The sequence below is a fragment of the Hypomesus transpacificus genome, chromosome 23, assembly GCF_021917145.1.
Source record: "Hypomesus transpacificus isolate Combined female chromosome 23, fHypTra1, whole genome shotgun sequence".
Taxonomy (NCBI): Eukaryota; Metazoa; Chordata; class Actinopteri; order Osmeriformes; family Osmeridae; genus Hypomesus; species Hypomesus transpacificus.
Window position 1 is genome coordinate 20469155 of NC_061082.1, and position 14405 is coordinate 20483559.

Below are 14405 nucleotides of genomic sequence, written 5' to 3' on the forward strand. Positions count from 1 at the left end.
CTGTCCATCTATCTCAGGGCATGGAGAGTGACATAGATGGAGAGTAAGATCGAGGAGAGTGAGAGAGGTGGAGAGTGACATATGGGGAGTGATATATATCTCACTCTCCATTGAGTTCACTCTCCATGCCTTGAGATAGATGGAAAATGAGATAGGGGAGAGTAACATAGAGGAGAAAAGGAGAGAGAGACAAGTAGACAGAGATATCAGAGTTGAAAGAAGAAGAAGAAAGCGCCAGCTCTTTGGAGCAGAGCATTAGTAAACAGAACGTTCCGGACTGCCCCTGACACCGCATGTCGTCAATTGGCAGATCTGTCAACCTGCTCACTTTCAATGACGCCAGTCAGCCGCCTGTGTCATCCCACCGTCACTTAGCCGTTCTAAAGCCTCCCTTGGATCCCATCACCACCGTCACAGCGAGGCAGCCGAGTGGAGCCGGCTTGTCAGGCTACCTGGCCCAGTGATGAATGTCTCCAGACAGGCCTCACACACCACCCCAGGTTCTCCTCAGGACAGCAGTCAGCTGGGACAGGAGGTTCTCCTCAGGACAGCAGTCAGCTGGGACAGGAGGTTCTCCTCAGGACAGCAGCTGGGACAAGAGGTTCTCCTCAGGACAGCAGTCAGCTGGGACAGGAGGTTCTCCTCAGGACAGCAGTCAGATGGGACAGGAGGTTCTCCTCAGGACAGCAGTCAGCTGGGACAGGAGGTTCTCCTCACACTGCAGATTAAAACTCTCTTACAGCTCCAGATGTTGCAGTTCTTTGTTGCCACCAATGTTTTGGAATGTAGTCATTGAATCCATGAGAAGAGTCTCCCTTTGTCAGTATGCAGGGGGTGACTTACAAACCTGGTCCAGCATATTTCAAACTCAGTGTTGATCCCACCCTGATCTCTGTAAGCGGTGTTTGAGCTTCTTAACTACCTAACTTGTTTTCTGCTGTTTGTTGTTGTGTTTATATCCATGCTAAGCTCCTCTGTGGATCAGATCAGCTCAAATTCTCACAGCACAGTATTACCTGTATTAGGGAGAGAATCACTGTCAAAATCCAAAAGGATTGGAAAAGTTCAGAAATGTTGTTCCTTGCATATTAAAATGTAGTACAAAAAAAACTATGATGTTGTACATGTTCCACATCTTACTGGCTCAGCACCACAGCAAGAGAGGATGTTTATGCATTTATACTCCAACCTGTCTGTGTGTGTATTCAGTTAGTACTCCAACACATAATTTGTATGTGCATGTCTATGGGGCATGTCATTACAGAATGAACATGAGCGGAGCTGGGATTGGCAGAGATTCACCCAGGCCCAGCTGTTAGCCGTAGCCCAGGGCTGGCACCGAGACCGGGCAGAGCTGCTGGCCAAGGCCCTGGTCACCATGGAGGAGGCCCGGCAGGAACGCCAGGAGCATCTGAACCTGCAGAGAGACCGCCAGAACCAGCTGGACATCTGCTCCAGACTCCGTGACAAGGTAAGAAGAAGCTAGGAGAGAGAAGGAGGGAGATAGAGGAGTAGGATGATAAGGTGAGTCTTCTGAAGTGAGACAGACGCTAGTCTTGCGGTTCCTATTGCATTGTGGCACATTGGTACAGTGCCTTGTTCTACCTCCTCACAGGGAAAAGGTCCTGGGTTCGATTACCCCCTGGGCTTTGTCCTCCTTCTGCTCTCCTGTCTGTGTCCCTGTTCTCTCAGACCTGTCTGTCCCTGTTCTCTCAGACCTGTCTGTCTGCCTGTTCACTCAGACCTGTCTGTGTCCCTGTTCTCTCAGACCTGTCTGTCCCTGTTCTCTCAGACCTGTCTGTCCCTGTTCTCTCAGACCTGTCTGTGTCCCTGTTCTCTCAGACCTGTCTGTGTCCCTGTTCTCTCTGCTCACAGGGGTTTCCTCTGCCCCAATATAAACACAGAACAGATTTCTCCCCTGCCCCGCCCCCGGGCACATTTGGACTTGGCATGCAGTTGGTGTTGGCATGCAGTTGGTGTTGGCATGCAGTTGGTGTTGGCATGCAGTTGGTGTTGGCATGCAGTTGGTGTTGGCATGGCTGAACGTTGCTTTGGCCAGCCCTTGGAAGAAGGACAGCATGATAGTAAAAAGCAGAATATGGATTTTTTTCCATGCACACACCAGCATGTGTGTGTGTGTGTGTGAGAGAGACACACTGTGTTACAAACATTTCTTCTGTATGTTACGCCTACTGGGAGATCCGGTCCACGACACTCCCTCTCTCCTGTGTATTAGGGATGCGTAACGACGCACACCTGTGGACCTGTTTGTCCTCGGCTGTAGCCAATTATGTTTACGTATTTAAGGTGTGAGTTTTTGTTTATCGTTTGTCGGGTATTGTCACGTTTTATGTTCAGAGTGCATGTTAGACATCAGGATCATCTATGAGAGCTCAGCTGGATGCAAGCGTGATTTTTTTTTTCTCAATTTTTTGTTCTGTACTAAGAACAGGTTACCTAAGTTTGGTTGCTGTTTTTGTTTTGCCGATGGACATTCCATTAAACCACAACCTCCTGCATCATCATCATCAGAACACCGACTGCAGAACACAGGCTCAGGGTTCAATCCCCCTGTCAGGGTCTACATTATTACTGTTAAGTAAAGTTAGGGAGGTCTACTGTCTGTCCACTCTGTGTGGCCCTCCAGTGTACTGTTAGTCTGTCTGTCCACTCTGTGGCCCTCCAGTGTACTGTTAGTCTGTCTGTCCACTCTGTGACTCTCCAGTGTACTGTTAGTCTGTCTGTCCACTCTGTGACTCTCCAGTGTACTGTTAGTCTGTCTGTCCACTCTGTGACCCTCCAGTGTACTGTTAGTGTCTGCAGTAGAAACTGCTTACTCATCCTAACCCTCCCTGCCTGTTTAGCCTGCTAGCTTCACTCGGTTTACAATTCCACACGGGACAAGCAGGGAACGTTAACAAGTTAAGGACAGCTCTCCCACAAACACCATGTGGCGGTCTCCCTGGGTCTGTTTGGTTCACACAACAAACATCATGGAATAGTCCACCCTCCATAACTCATGCAGAATAAAGTCCTAATTAGCTTTCCTGTGGTGGTGAGCGGGGAAACAAGCAGCGTCCTGAGATCTCCAGCGTTCTGGAACAGCGTGGGTGTGGTGAGGGGGGGGGGGGGGGGTCAACATCACATGCTGGTAGGGACAGTGGTGACCGGGCGACCGGGCTGGCTGGTGCATGAGGGCGTGCATGTGTCTGTGTTTGCACGTGCGTGAGGGTGTGTGTGCGTGTTTGCACGTGCGTGAGGGTGTGTGTGCATGTGTCTGTGTTTGCACGTGCATGAGAGTGTGTGTATGTGTGTGGATGTGAGAGAGAGAGAGACCCCAGATGCGGGGTCTTTCTCATCTCAGCACAGCGACGTGTCCAGGACAAGATGGATTCTCCCTCCTGCTCTGATGCTCTGCTGCTCAAGCTGATGCTTCTGTCTCCAGTGGCTCTGCTGAATCAACAGTGATTCATCCAGCACCTCACAGTTGTACTCTGTCATGTTTCTTTCATCTTATGCTTTTGTAAAACAGGATTTTTGAACCTTAGCAGTTTGGTATGTTGGTTATGTTGTGAGCTAGCGCTCTGTCTCCAGTCGTCGATCACCATTCTACCACTGGTATTGTATCCCACCTTTGTAAGCTGTGCTGCGGTAGTGGCTTGTTCATGGACGAGGCTTGACTAAACTGCAACTATGCTGTTGTCAGAGCCCATAGAACCATAAGATGAGACCCCCCATCTGCCTCAGAGCCCATAGAACCATAAGATGAGACCCCCCATCTGCCTCAGAGCCCATAGAACCATAAGATGAGACCCCCCATCTGCCTCAGAGCCCATAGAACCATAAGATGAGACCCCCCATCTGCCTCAGAGCCCATAGAACCATAAGATGAGACCCCCCATCTGCCTCAGAGCCCATAGAACCATAAGATGAGACCCCCCATCTGCCTCAGAGCCCATAGAACCATAAGATGAGACCCCCCATCTGCCTCAGAGCTCCATAGTCTCCTCTGGGTCGTCCTGGAAGGGGGGGGCAGGTCTGGCGTTGGGCTAGTGCAGGGACATTAATACTGAACCCTGCTGGAGCTGGTCTTGCTTGGTAGCTACTGTGGTTGTGGACTAAGGCTAGCACTAAGATGTCCCATGGGTGTATTTAATATGTGTGTGTTGTATGCTGTTGGAGGCAGAATAACTGCATTCAGAGCACACACACACACACACGCACACCCCCACACACACACACAGTCACACACACACCCACACACACCCACACACACACACGCACACCCACACACACACACAGTGTTTGTATTATCTCATCTCCCCCCTCTCCCCTCACCCCACCTCTCTTCCCCTCCACTCGCCCCCTCCCCCCCTCCCCATCAGCCCTCCCCCCCTCCCCGGAGCACACAGGTGCTGCAGAGAGCAGGAAGACTGAGGGCTGAATGAAATCACTTACTGTACATCTGAGCAGGGAGGACATTCATGAGTGTCAAGCTGCTGTCATGAAGCTACAGGCTGCATAGTGGGGGATGGTTGCTCAATCTTGATTTAGGAGTCAAACTCGTCAGCGACAATGAATCTTATTCCTACAAGACTGAAGTTGGCAATAGATGGGGTTGGTAAGGACCGACCCATAGTCTAACTCATCTGATCTGTCAGACTTACCATGAAAACTCTGCAGTGTTGTCATGGCAGCTGCAGCTATGATAAAGTAGTGGACCCTCGTTAGACTTACGCATCATTAATTGTGTAATTAGCTTAGCTTAATTGTTTTCAGAACAGTTTTCTATCACATTCCATGGCTAAGTAAAGACATTGCCATGGCGACTTGGAACTGTCTGTGTGGACACTGTGGTTCTGCTGTACAGATGTGCCTCACAGACACGTTTAATTAGCTATTGTTTGATGCACACGAGGAAATGTAGCATTCAGATGATGCCCTGATCAGATCTTTAAAACACAGAGTGGGAGGGAGGGGCGGGGTTAAGAGAGAGAAAGAGGTAAAGGTAGGGAGAGAGAGAGTGAGATGACTGAAAGAGAGAGAGAGTGAGAAGACTGAAAGAGAGAGGTAGAAAGAGAAAGAGGTAGGGAGAGAGAGAGTGAGATGATTGAAAGAGAGAGTTAGCAAGACAGAAGAAAAATGCCTCATAGACTTCCCTCTTCGTGTGGAAGAGCTCATTAGTGATAGTCTTTGCTCCCTGGAGAGGATCACAAACAAGGTTGAAGATGAACTAATGCCCAGACTGCCAGGGCAGCAGTGTTCAGGTTAGTCTGGGGGGGGCAGCAGTGTTCAGGTTAGTCTGGGGGGGGGCAGCAGTGTTCAGGTTAGTCTGGGGGGGGCAGTGTTCAGGTTAGTCTGCGGGGGGCAGCAGTGTTCAGGTTAGTCTGGGGGGGCAGCAGTGTTCAGGTTAGTCTGGGGGGGGCAGCAGTGTTCAGGTTAGTCTGGGGGGGTGCAGCATTGTTCAGGTTAGTCTGGGGGGGGCAGCAGTGTTCAGGTTAGTCTGGGGGGGGCAGCAGTGTTCAGGTTAGTCTGGGGGGGCAGCAGTGTTCAGGTTAGTCTGGGGGGGGCAGCAGTGTTCAGGTTAGTCTGGGGGGGGGCAGCAGTGTTCAGGTTAGTCTGGGGGGGGCAGCAGTGTTCAGGTTAGTCTGGGGGGGCAGCAGTGTTCAGGTTAGTCTGGGGGGGGCAGCAGTGTTCAGGTTAGTCTGGGGGGGCAGCAGTGTTTAGGTTAGTCTGGGGGGGCAGCAGTGTTCAGGTTAGTCTGGGGGGGCAGCAGTGTTCAGGTTAGTCTGGGGGGGGGCAGCAGTGTTCAGGTTAGTCTGGGGGGGCAGCAGTGTTCAGGTTAGTCTGGGGGGGCAGCAGTGTTCAGGTTAGTCTGGGGGGGGCAGCAGTGTTCAGGTTAGTCTGGGGGGGCAGCAGTGTTCAGGTTAGTCTGGGGGGGGGCAGCAGTGTTCAGGTTAGTCTGGGGGGGGGGCAGCAGTGTTCAGGTTAGTCTGGGGGGGCAGCAGTGTTCAGGTTAGTCTGGGGGCAGCAGTGTTCAGGTTAGTCTGGGGGGGCAGCAGTGTTCAGGTTAGTCTGGGGGGGGCAGTGTTCAGGTTAGTCTGGGGGGGGCAGTGTTCAGGTTAGTCTGGGGGGGGCAGCAGTGTTCAGGTTAGTCTGGGGGGGCAGCAGTGTTCAGGTTAGTCTGGGGGGGGCAGCAGTGTTCAGGTTAGTCTGGGGGAGGGGCAGCAGTGTTCAGGTTAGTCTCGGGGGGGGCAGTGTTCAGGTTAGTCTGGGGGGGCAGCAGTGTTCAGGTTAGTCTGGGGGGGGGGCAGTGTTCAGGTTAGTCTGGGGGGGGGCAGCAGTGTTCAGGTTAGTCTGGGGGGGCAGCAGTGTTCAGGTTAGTCTGGGGGGGCAGCAGTGTTCAGGTTAGTCTGGGGAGGGGGCAGTGTTCAGGTTAGTCTGGGGGGGCAGCAGTGTTCAGGTTAGTCTGGGGGGGCAGCAGTGTTCAGGTTAGTCTGGGGGGGGCAGCAGTGTTCAGGTTAGTCTGGGGGGGGGGGCAGCAGTGTTCAGGTTAGTCTGGGGGGGGGGCAGCAGTGTTCAGGTTAGTCTGGGGGGGCAGCAGTGTTCAGGTTAGTCTGGGGGGGGCAGTGTTCAGGTTAGTCTGGGGGGGCAGCAGGTGTTCAGGTTAGTCTGGGGGGGGGGGGGGGCAGCAGTGCAGCAGTGTTCAGGTTAGTCTGGGGGGGGGGGGTGTTCAGGTTAGTCTGGGGGGGCAGCAGTGTTCAGGTTAGTCTGGGGGGGCAGCAGTGTTCAGGTTAGTCTGGGGGGGGGGTGTTCAGCAGTGTTCAGGTTAGTCTGGGGGGGCAGCAGTGTTCAGGTTAGTCTGGGGGGGCAGCAGCAGTGTTGGGGGGGGCAGTGTTCAGGGGGGGGCAGCAGTGTTCAGGTTAGTCTGGGGGGGGGCAGCAGTGTTCAGGTTAGTCTGGGGGGGCAGCAGCAGCAGCAGTGTTCAGTTAGTCTGGGGGGGGGGGCAGCAGTGTTCAGGTTAGTCTGGGGGGGGCAGTGTTCAGGTTAGTCTGGGGGGGGCAGCAGTGTTCAGGTTAGTCTGGGGGGGGGGCAGCAGTGTTCAGGTTAGTCTGGGGGGGCAGCAGTGTTCAGGTTAGTCTGGGGGGGGCAGCAGTGTTCAGGTTAGTCTGGGGGGGGCAGCAGTGTTCAGGTTAGTCTGGGGGGGCAGCAGTGTTCAGGTTAGTCTGGGGGGGGGCAGCAGTGTTCAGGTTAGTCTGGGGGGGCAGCAGTGTTCAGGTTAGTCTGGGGGGGCAGCAGTGTTCAGGTTAGTCTGGGGGGGCAGCAGTGTTCAGGTTAGTCTGGGGGGGCAGCAGTGTTCAGGTTAGTCTGGGGGGGGCAGCAGTGTTCAGGTTAGTCTGGGGGGGGGGCAGCAGTGTTCAGGTTAGTCTGGGGGGGGCAGTGTTCAGGTTAGTCTGGGGGGCAGTGTTCAGGTTAGTCTGGGGGGGGCAGCAGTGTTCAGGTTAGTCTGGGGGGGGCAGTGTTCAGGTTAGTCTGGGGAGGGGGGCAGCAGTGTTCAGGTTAGTCTGGGGGGGGCAGTGTTCAGGTTAGTCTGGGGGGGCAGCAGTGTTCAGGTTAGTCTGGGGGGGGGCAGCAGTGTTCAGGTTAGTCTGGGGGGGGGGCAGCAGTGTTCAGGTTAGTCTGGGGGGGCAGCAGTGTTCAGGTTAGTCTGGGGGGGGGCAGCAGTGTTCAGGTTAGTCTGGGGGGGGCAGCAGTGTTCAGGTTAGTCTGGGGGGGGCAGTGTTCAGGTTAGTCTGGGGGGGGCAGTGTTCAGGTTAGTCTGGGGGGGGGGCAGTGTTCAGGTTAGTCTGGGGGGGGCAGCAGTGTTCAGGTTAGTCTGGGGGAGGGGCAGCAGTGTTCAGGTTAGTCTCGGGGGGGGCAGTGTTCAGGTTAGTCTGGGGGGGCAGCAGTGTTCAGGTTAGTCTGGGGGGGGGCAGTGTTCAGGTTAGTCTGGGGGGGGGCAGCAGTGTTCAGGTGTGTTCAGGTTAGTCTGGGGGGGCAGCAGTGTTCAGGTTAGTCTGGGGGGGGCAGTGTTCAGGTTAGTCTGGGGGGGCAGCAGTGTTCAGGTTAGTCTGGGGGGGGGCAGTGTTCAGGTTAGTCTGGGGGGGGCAGGCAGCAGTGTTCAGGTTAGTCTGGGGGGGGGGCAGCAGTGTTCAGGTTAGTCTGGGGGGGGGGCAGCAGTGTTCAGGTTAGTCTGGGGGGGGCAGCAGTGTTCAGGTTAGTCTGGGGGGGGCAGCAGTGTTCAGGTTAGTCTGGGGGGGGCAGGTTCAGGTTAGTCTGGGGAGGGGGCAGTGTTCAGGTTAGTCTGGGGGGGGCAGTGTTCAGGTTAGTCTGGGGGGGGGCAGCAGTGTTCAGGTTAGTCTGGGGAGGGGGCAGCAGTGTTCAGGTTAGTCTGGGGGGGCAGCAGTGTTCAGGTTAGTCTGGGGGGGCAGCAGTGTTCAGGTTAGTCTGGGGGGGGGCAGCAGTGTTCAGGTTAGTCTGGGGGGGGGGCAGCAGTGTTCAGGTTAGTCTGGGGGGGCAGCAGTGTTCAGGTTAGTCTGGGGGGGGCAGCAGTGTTCAGGTTAGTCTGGGGGGGGGGCAGCAGTGTTCAGGTTAGTCTGGGGGGGCAGCAGTGTTCAGGTTAGTCTGGGGGGGGGCAGTGTTCAGGTTAGTCTGGGGGGGCAGCAGTGTTCAGGTTAGTCTGGGGGGGCAGCAGTGTTCAGGTTAGTCTGGGGGGGGCAGCAGTGTTCAGGTTAGTCTGGGGGGGGGGCAGCAGTGTTCAGGTTAGTCTGGGGGGGGCAGCAGTGTTCAGGTTAGTCTGGGGGGGGCAGCAGTGTTCAGGTTAGTCTGGGGGGGGCAGTGTTCAGGTTAGTCTGGGGGAGGCAGTGTTCAGGTTAGTCTGGGGGGGGCAGTGTTCAGGTTAGTCTGGGGGGGGCAGCAGTGTTCAGGTTAGTCTGGGGAGGGGGCAGCAGTGTTCAGGTTAGTCTGGGGGGGCAGCAGTGTTCAGGTTAGTCTGGGGGGGCAGCAGTGTTCAGGTTAGTCTGGGGGGGGGCAGCAGTGTTCAGGTTAGTCTGGGGGGGGGGCAGCAGTGTTCAGGTTAGTCTGGGGGGGCAGCAGTGTTCAGGTTAGTCTGGGGGCAGCAGTGTTCAGGTTAGTCTGGGGGGGCAGCAGTGTTCAGGTTAGTCTGGGGGGGGCAGTGTTCAGGTTAGTCTGGGGGGGGCAGTGTTCAGGTTAGTCTGGGGGGGGCAGCAGTGTTCAGGTTAGTCTGGGGGGGCAGCAGTGTTCAGGTTAGTCTGGGGGGGCAGCAGTGTTCAGGTTAGTCTGGGGGAGGGGCAGCAGTGTTCAGGTTAGTCTCGGGGGGGGCAGTGTTCAGGTTAGTCTGGGGGGGCAGCAGTGTTCAGGTTAGTCTGGGGGGGGGCAGTGTTCAGGTTAGTCTGGGGGGGGGCAGCAGTGTTCAGGTTAGTCTGGGGGGGCAGCAGTGTTCAGGTTAGTCTGGGGGGGCAGCAGTGTTCAGGTTAGTCTGGGGAGGGGGCAGTGTTCAGGTTAGTCTGGGGGGGCAGCAGTGTTCAGGTTAGTCTGGGGGGGCAGCAGTGTTCAGGTTAGTCTGGGGGGGGGCAGCAGTGTTCAGGTTAGTCTGGGGGGGCAGCAGTGTTCAGGTTAGTCTGGGGGGGCAGCAGTGTTCAGGTTAGTCTGGGGGGGGGGCAGCAGTGTTCAGGTTAGTCTGGGGGGGGCAGTGTTCAGGTTAGTCTGGGGGGGGCAGCAGTGTTCAGGTTAGTCTGGGGGGGGCAGCAGTGTTCAGGTTAGTCTGGGGGGGGCAGTGTTCAGGTTAGTCTGGGGAGGGGGCAGCAGTGTTCAGGTTAGTCTGGGGGGGCAGCAGTGTTCAGGTTAGTCTGGGGGGGCAGCAGTGTTCAGGTTAGTCTGGGGGGGGCAGCAGTGTTCAGGTTAGTCTGGGGGGGGCAGTGTTCAGGTTAGTCTGGGGGGGGGCAGCAGTGTTCAGGTTAGTCTGGGGGGGGCAGCAGTGTTCAGGTTAGTCTGGGGGGGGCAGCAGTGTTCAGGTTAGTCTGGGGAGGGGGGCAGCAGTGTTCAGGTTAGTCTGGGGGGGGGCAGTGTTCAGGTTAGTCTGGGGGGGGGCAGCAGTGTTCAGGTTAGTCTGGGGGGGCAGCAGTGTTCAGGTTAGTCTGGGGGGGGCAGTGTTCAGGTTAGTCTGGGGGGGCAGCAGTGTTCAGGTTAGTCTGGGGGGGCAGCAGTGTTCAGGTTAGTCTGGGGGGGGCAGCAGTGTTCAGGTTAGTCTGGGGGGGCAGCAGTGTTCAGGTTAGTCTGGGGGGGCAGCAGTGTTCAGGTTAGTCTGGGGGGGGGGCAGCAGTGTTCAGGTTAGTCTGGGGGGGGCAGTGTTCAGGTTAGTCTGGGGGGGGCAGCAGTGTTCAGGTTAGTCTGGGGGGGGCAGCAGTGTTCAGGTTAGTCTGGGGGGGGCAGCAGTGTTCAGGTTAGTCTGGGGGGGGCAGTGTTCAGGTTAGTCTGGGGAGGGGGCAGCAGTGTTCAGGTTAGTCTGGGGGGGCAGCAGTGTTCAGGTTAGTCTGGGGGGGCAGCAGTGTTCAGGTTAGTCTGGGGGGGGCAGCAGTGTTCAGGTTAGTCTGGGGGGGGGGCAGCAGTGTTCAGGTTAGTCTGGGGGGGCAGCAGTGTTCAGGTTAGTCTGGGGGGGGGCAGTGTTCAGGTTAGTCTGGGGGGGCAGCAGTGTTCAGGTTAGTCTGGGGGGGCAGCAGTGTTCAGGTTAGTCTGGGGGGGGCAGCAGTGTTCAGGTTAGTCTGGGGGGGGGGCAGCAGTGTTCAGGTTAGTCTGGGGGGGCAGCAGTGTTCAGGTTAGTCTGGGGGGGGCAGCAGTGTTCAGGTTAGTCTGGGGGGGGCAGTGTTCAGGTTAGTCTGGGGGAGGCAGTGTTCAGGTTAGTCTGGGGGGGGCAGTGTTCAGGTTAGTCTGGGGGGGGCAGTGTTCAGGTTAGTCTGGGGGGGGCAGCAGTGTTCAGGTTAGTCTGGGGGGGCAGCAGTGTTCAGGTTAGTCTGGGGGGGCAGCAGTGTTCAGGTTAGTCTGGGGGGGGGCAGCAGTGTTCAGGTTAGTCTGGGGGGGCAGCAGTGTTCAGGTTAGTCTGGGGGGGCAGCAGTGTTCAGGTTAGTCTGGGGGGGGGCAGCAGTGTTCAGGTTAGTCTGGGGGGGCAGCAGTGTTCAGGTTAGTCTGGGGGGGGGCAGCAGTGTTCAGGTTAGTCTCGGGGGGGGCAGTGTTCAGGTTAGTCTGGGGGGGCAGCAGTGTTCAGGTTAGTCTGGGGGGGGCAGCAGTGTTCAGGTTAGTCTGGGGGGGGCAGTGTTCAGGTTAGTCTGGGGGGGGGGCAGTGTTCAGGTTAGTCTGGGGGGGCAGCACTGTTCAGGTTAGTCTGGGGGGGGCAGCAGTGTTCAGGTTAGTCTGGGGGGGGCAGCAGTGTTCAGGTTAGTCTGGGGGGGCAGCACTGTTCAGGTTAGTCTGGGGGGGGCAGCAGTGTTCAGGTTAGTCTGGGGGGGCAGCACTGTTCAGGTTAGTCTGTCACTTATTAAAGAAGGACAGCCTTTCAAAACTAGAGTTCATTCATCCCTCTACCTCGCACATAACCCCCCCCACATAAGTTGTGTGATTTTTTGATCACATCCCTCCAGAAATTCTTATGTTATTGTTTTAAAATGCAAAAGCCCCATTAAATAAGGATGATTTTAGGGAAATTAAAAGATTGTGCTAGTTGAAACTAGTTAGGACCAGTTGAGGTTAGTTAGGGTGATGCTGGACTAGTTGAGGTTAGTTAGGGTAATACAGCACTAGTTGAGTGCCCATGCACACCTAAACACACACACACACACACACATAGAAATACACACCTAAACACACACACACACACATAGAAAAGCACACATGGGAAGCTAGCTTCAGCTCCTCACCCTAGGTTCATTCCAGGAACGCATCTTATCTGGCTCAGGGTGGAACATGATGGATGGTGCACTTATGTGTGCTAGTTATCCTGAGTTTGAGAATCCCACATTTTCTTGACTGTGATTTTTCTCCTCCAGTGGTTTACGCAACATCTATGCGAGGTGTGAGGGTTGAGAAATAGTAGGTCTATAATCTAAATGACTATTGATCAAAACAGGTGTACAGTTGATTTGAGAGTGTGTGTTTGGGAATGTTGTTTGATCTATAGAGCAGCCCTCCCTGTCGCTTGTTTTTGTTGGTACTCCTCCATACCAGCATCAGACTTAGAATGCTCCCATGAACACAGTAACAAAATCCTTCACCTGTGTTTATCGTCTTCAGGATCGCTGTTACGTTGAGAAGCAAAGGACTGCTAGTCTCCTGACTCAGGACTTCTCCTTGGTTACGTGGTCGTGTTGTCATGACTAGGTTAGAGCTAGCTGTCCTGACCAGGTTAGAGCTAGCTGTCCTGACTAGGTTAGAGCTAGCTGTCCTGACTAGGTTAGAGCTAGCTGTCCTGACCAGATTAGAGCTAGCTGTCTTGACCAGGTTAGAGCTAGCTGTCTTGACCAGGTTAGAGCTAGCTGTCCTGACCAGGTTAGAGCTAGCTGTCCTGACCAGGTTAGAGCTAGCTGTCCTGACCAGATTAGAGCTAGCTGTCCTGACCAGGTTAGAGCTAGCTGTCCTGACCAGGTTAGAGCTAGCTGTCCTGACCAGGTTAGAGCTAGCTGTCCTGACCAGGTTAGAGCTAGCTGTCCTGCTTTCAATCACACTGAACTTTGGAAACCAGTGTCATCAAATGTGAAAATTGCTAATGATCCATATATGGCCTGACATAAAGGTTATGTTGAACGCTAGAAAGTAGTTTAAAGTTTCAGGTTTGTCAGTTGGGACAAGTAGGCCCACAGGCAGGGCTTCATTTGAGCCACCCGGAACACGCCGGAACATGTTCCAGCACCTCCGACGTTGGCTCCGGCACCTCCTGTGTCACTAAGAAGAATTATTCCCCTAAATTGAGAAAAAAAACCCTGTTTGTGTAGTGTTCAATGTTGTTATCTGTCTTGTTATTCTTTATTCCCCATTGAAGTTCCACAAAAAGGAGGCCTACTCTGAGGGTCAGGGCCCTGGCTGTAAATGCTCCCCCACACAGCAGAGCTGCCAGGGGTTGGTTCCTCCAGGGCAGATGGCTGGGCCGAGGGCTGCTGCTGGGGAGGATGAGTGATAGAGAGTGTTAATGCTGGGTTCTCCTCTGGCTGTCCCCACGCTGCCTGCTGACGGCTCTGGGGACCTGCCCGCCTGGTTGGAATGCTACTCTTCATTACCAGCCTGTCACAGGGAGCCCTACACACATGCAGCCTATCACAGGGAGCCCTACACACATGCAGCCTATCACAGGGAGCCCTACACAGCCTGCAGCCCATCACAGGGAGCCCTACACAGCCTGCAGCCTATCACAGGGAGCCCTACACAGCCTGCAGCCCATCACAGGGAGCCCTACACAGCCTGCAGCCTATCACAGGGAGCCCTACACACATGCAGCCCATCACAGGGAGCCCTACACAGCCTGCAGCCTATCACAGGGAGCCCTACACAGCCTGCAGCCTATCACAGGGAGCCCTACACAGCCTGCAGCCTATCACAGGGAGCCCTACACACATGCAGCCTATCACAGGGAGCCCTACACACATGCAGCCTATCGCAGGGAGCCCTACACAGCCTGCAGCCTATCACAGGGAGCCCTACACAGCCTGCAGCCTATCACAGGGAGCCCTACACACATGCAGCCTGCCACTCACCCCTCAACAACTACTACAGTGTGTGTGTGTGTTCATCTGTTTGTGTGTGTGTGTAGCTGCAGCAGTGGCATGCTCAGCAGGAAGAGGTTGCCAGGTTGGAGGCAGACGTAGCCAGCAGACGTCAGGAGGAAGAGGAGGAGCGACTGAGGAGGAGCCAGGAGAGAGACTCCGCCCTGAGGACACGGCAGAAACACAAGGTGACACCCTCTCCTGTCACCTGTCACCACGCACACCCTCTCCTGCCCCCTGGCACCTGTCACCTGTCACCACCCACACCAGCGCCCCAGCCTCTCAGCCTCCCCAGCGTCCACTGGGGAAGAATCAGAAAGTGTTTCTGTTCATCTGTGTGTGTGTTCTCTGTCCGCTGGATTCAAGTGTTGAAAGGAATGAAACAGGGTTTGTTAGGGTCAGTGTTGCAGGAAAAGGTATGTCACCTGCTTGATTGTGTGTGTATGTGTGTGTGTACAGAGCAAGGGAGGAAGGTGTGTGTTCTCATCTGCTTGTCAAGCTGTTTATTTCCGGACCCCCTTAATGATGTGTGTGTGTGTGGTTTGTCTTAATGGACTCCCTCCTGTGGAGAGTGCCACGGGGCCAGAGAGACACTGGAGG

General features: G+C 55.3%; 1 protein-coding gene across 1 annotated transcript in view; it reads left to right on the forward strand.

The window, feature by feature from the left end:
* The window catches only part of LOC124484903 (coiled-coil domain-containing protein 148-like), a 41597-nt gene that overhangs the window by 18220 nt on the left and 8972 nt on the right, over window positions 1-14405 (forward strand). Inside the window, exons 9-10 of the mRNA XM_047046022.1 lie at window positions 1265-1471; window positions 13853-13993. Coding sequence (XP_046901978.1) covers window positions 1265-1471; window positions 13853-13993 — 348 coding nt within the window. The remainder of the gene's footprint in view (window positions 1-1264; window positions 1472-13852; window positions 13994-14405) is intronic.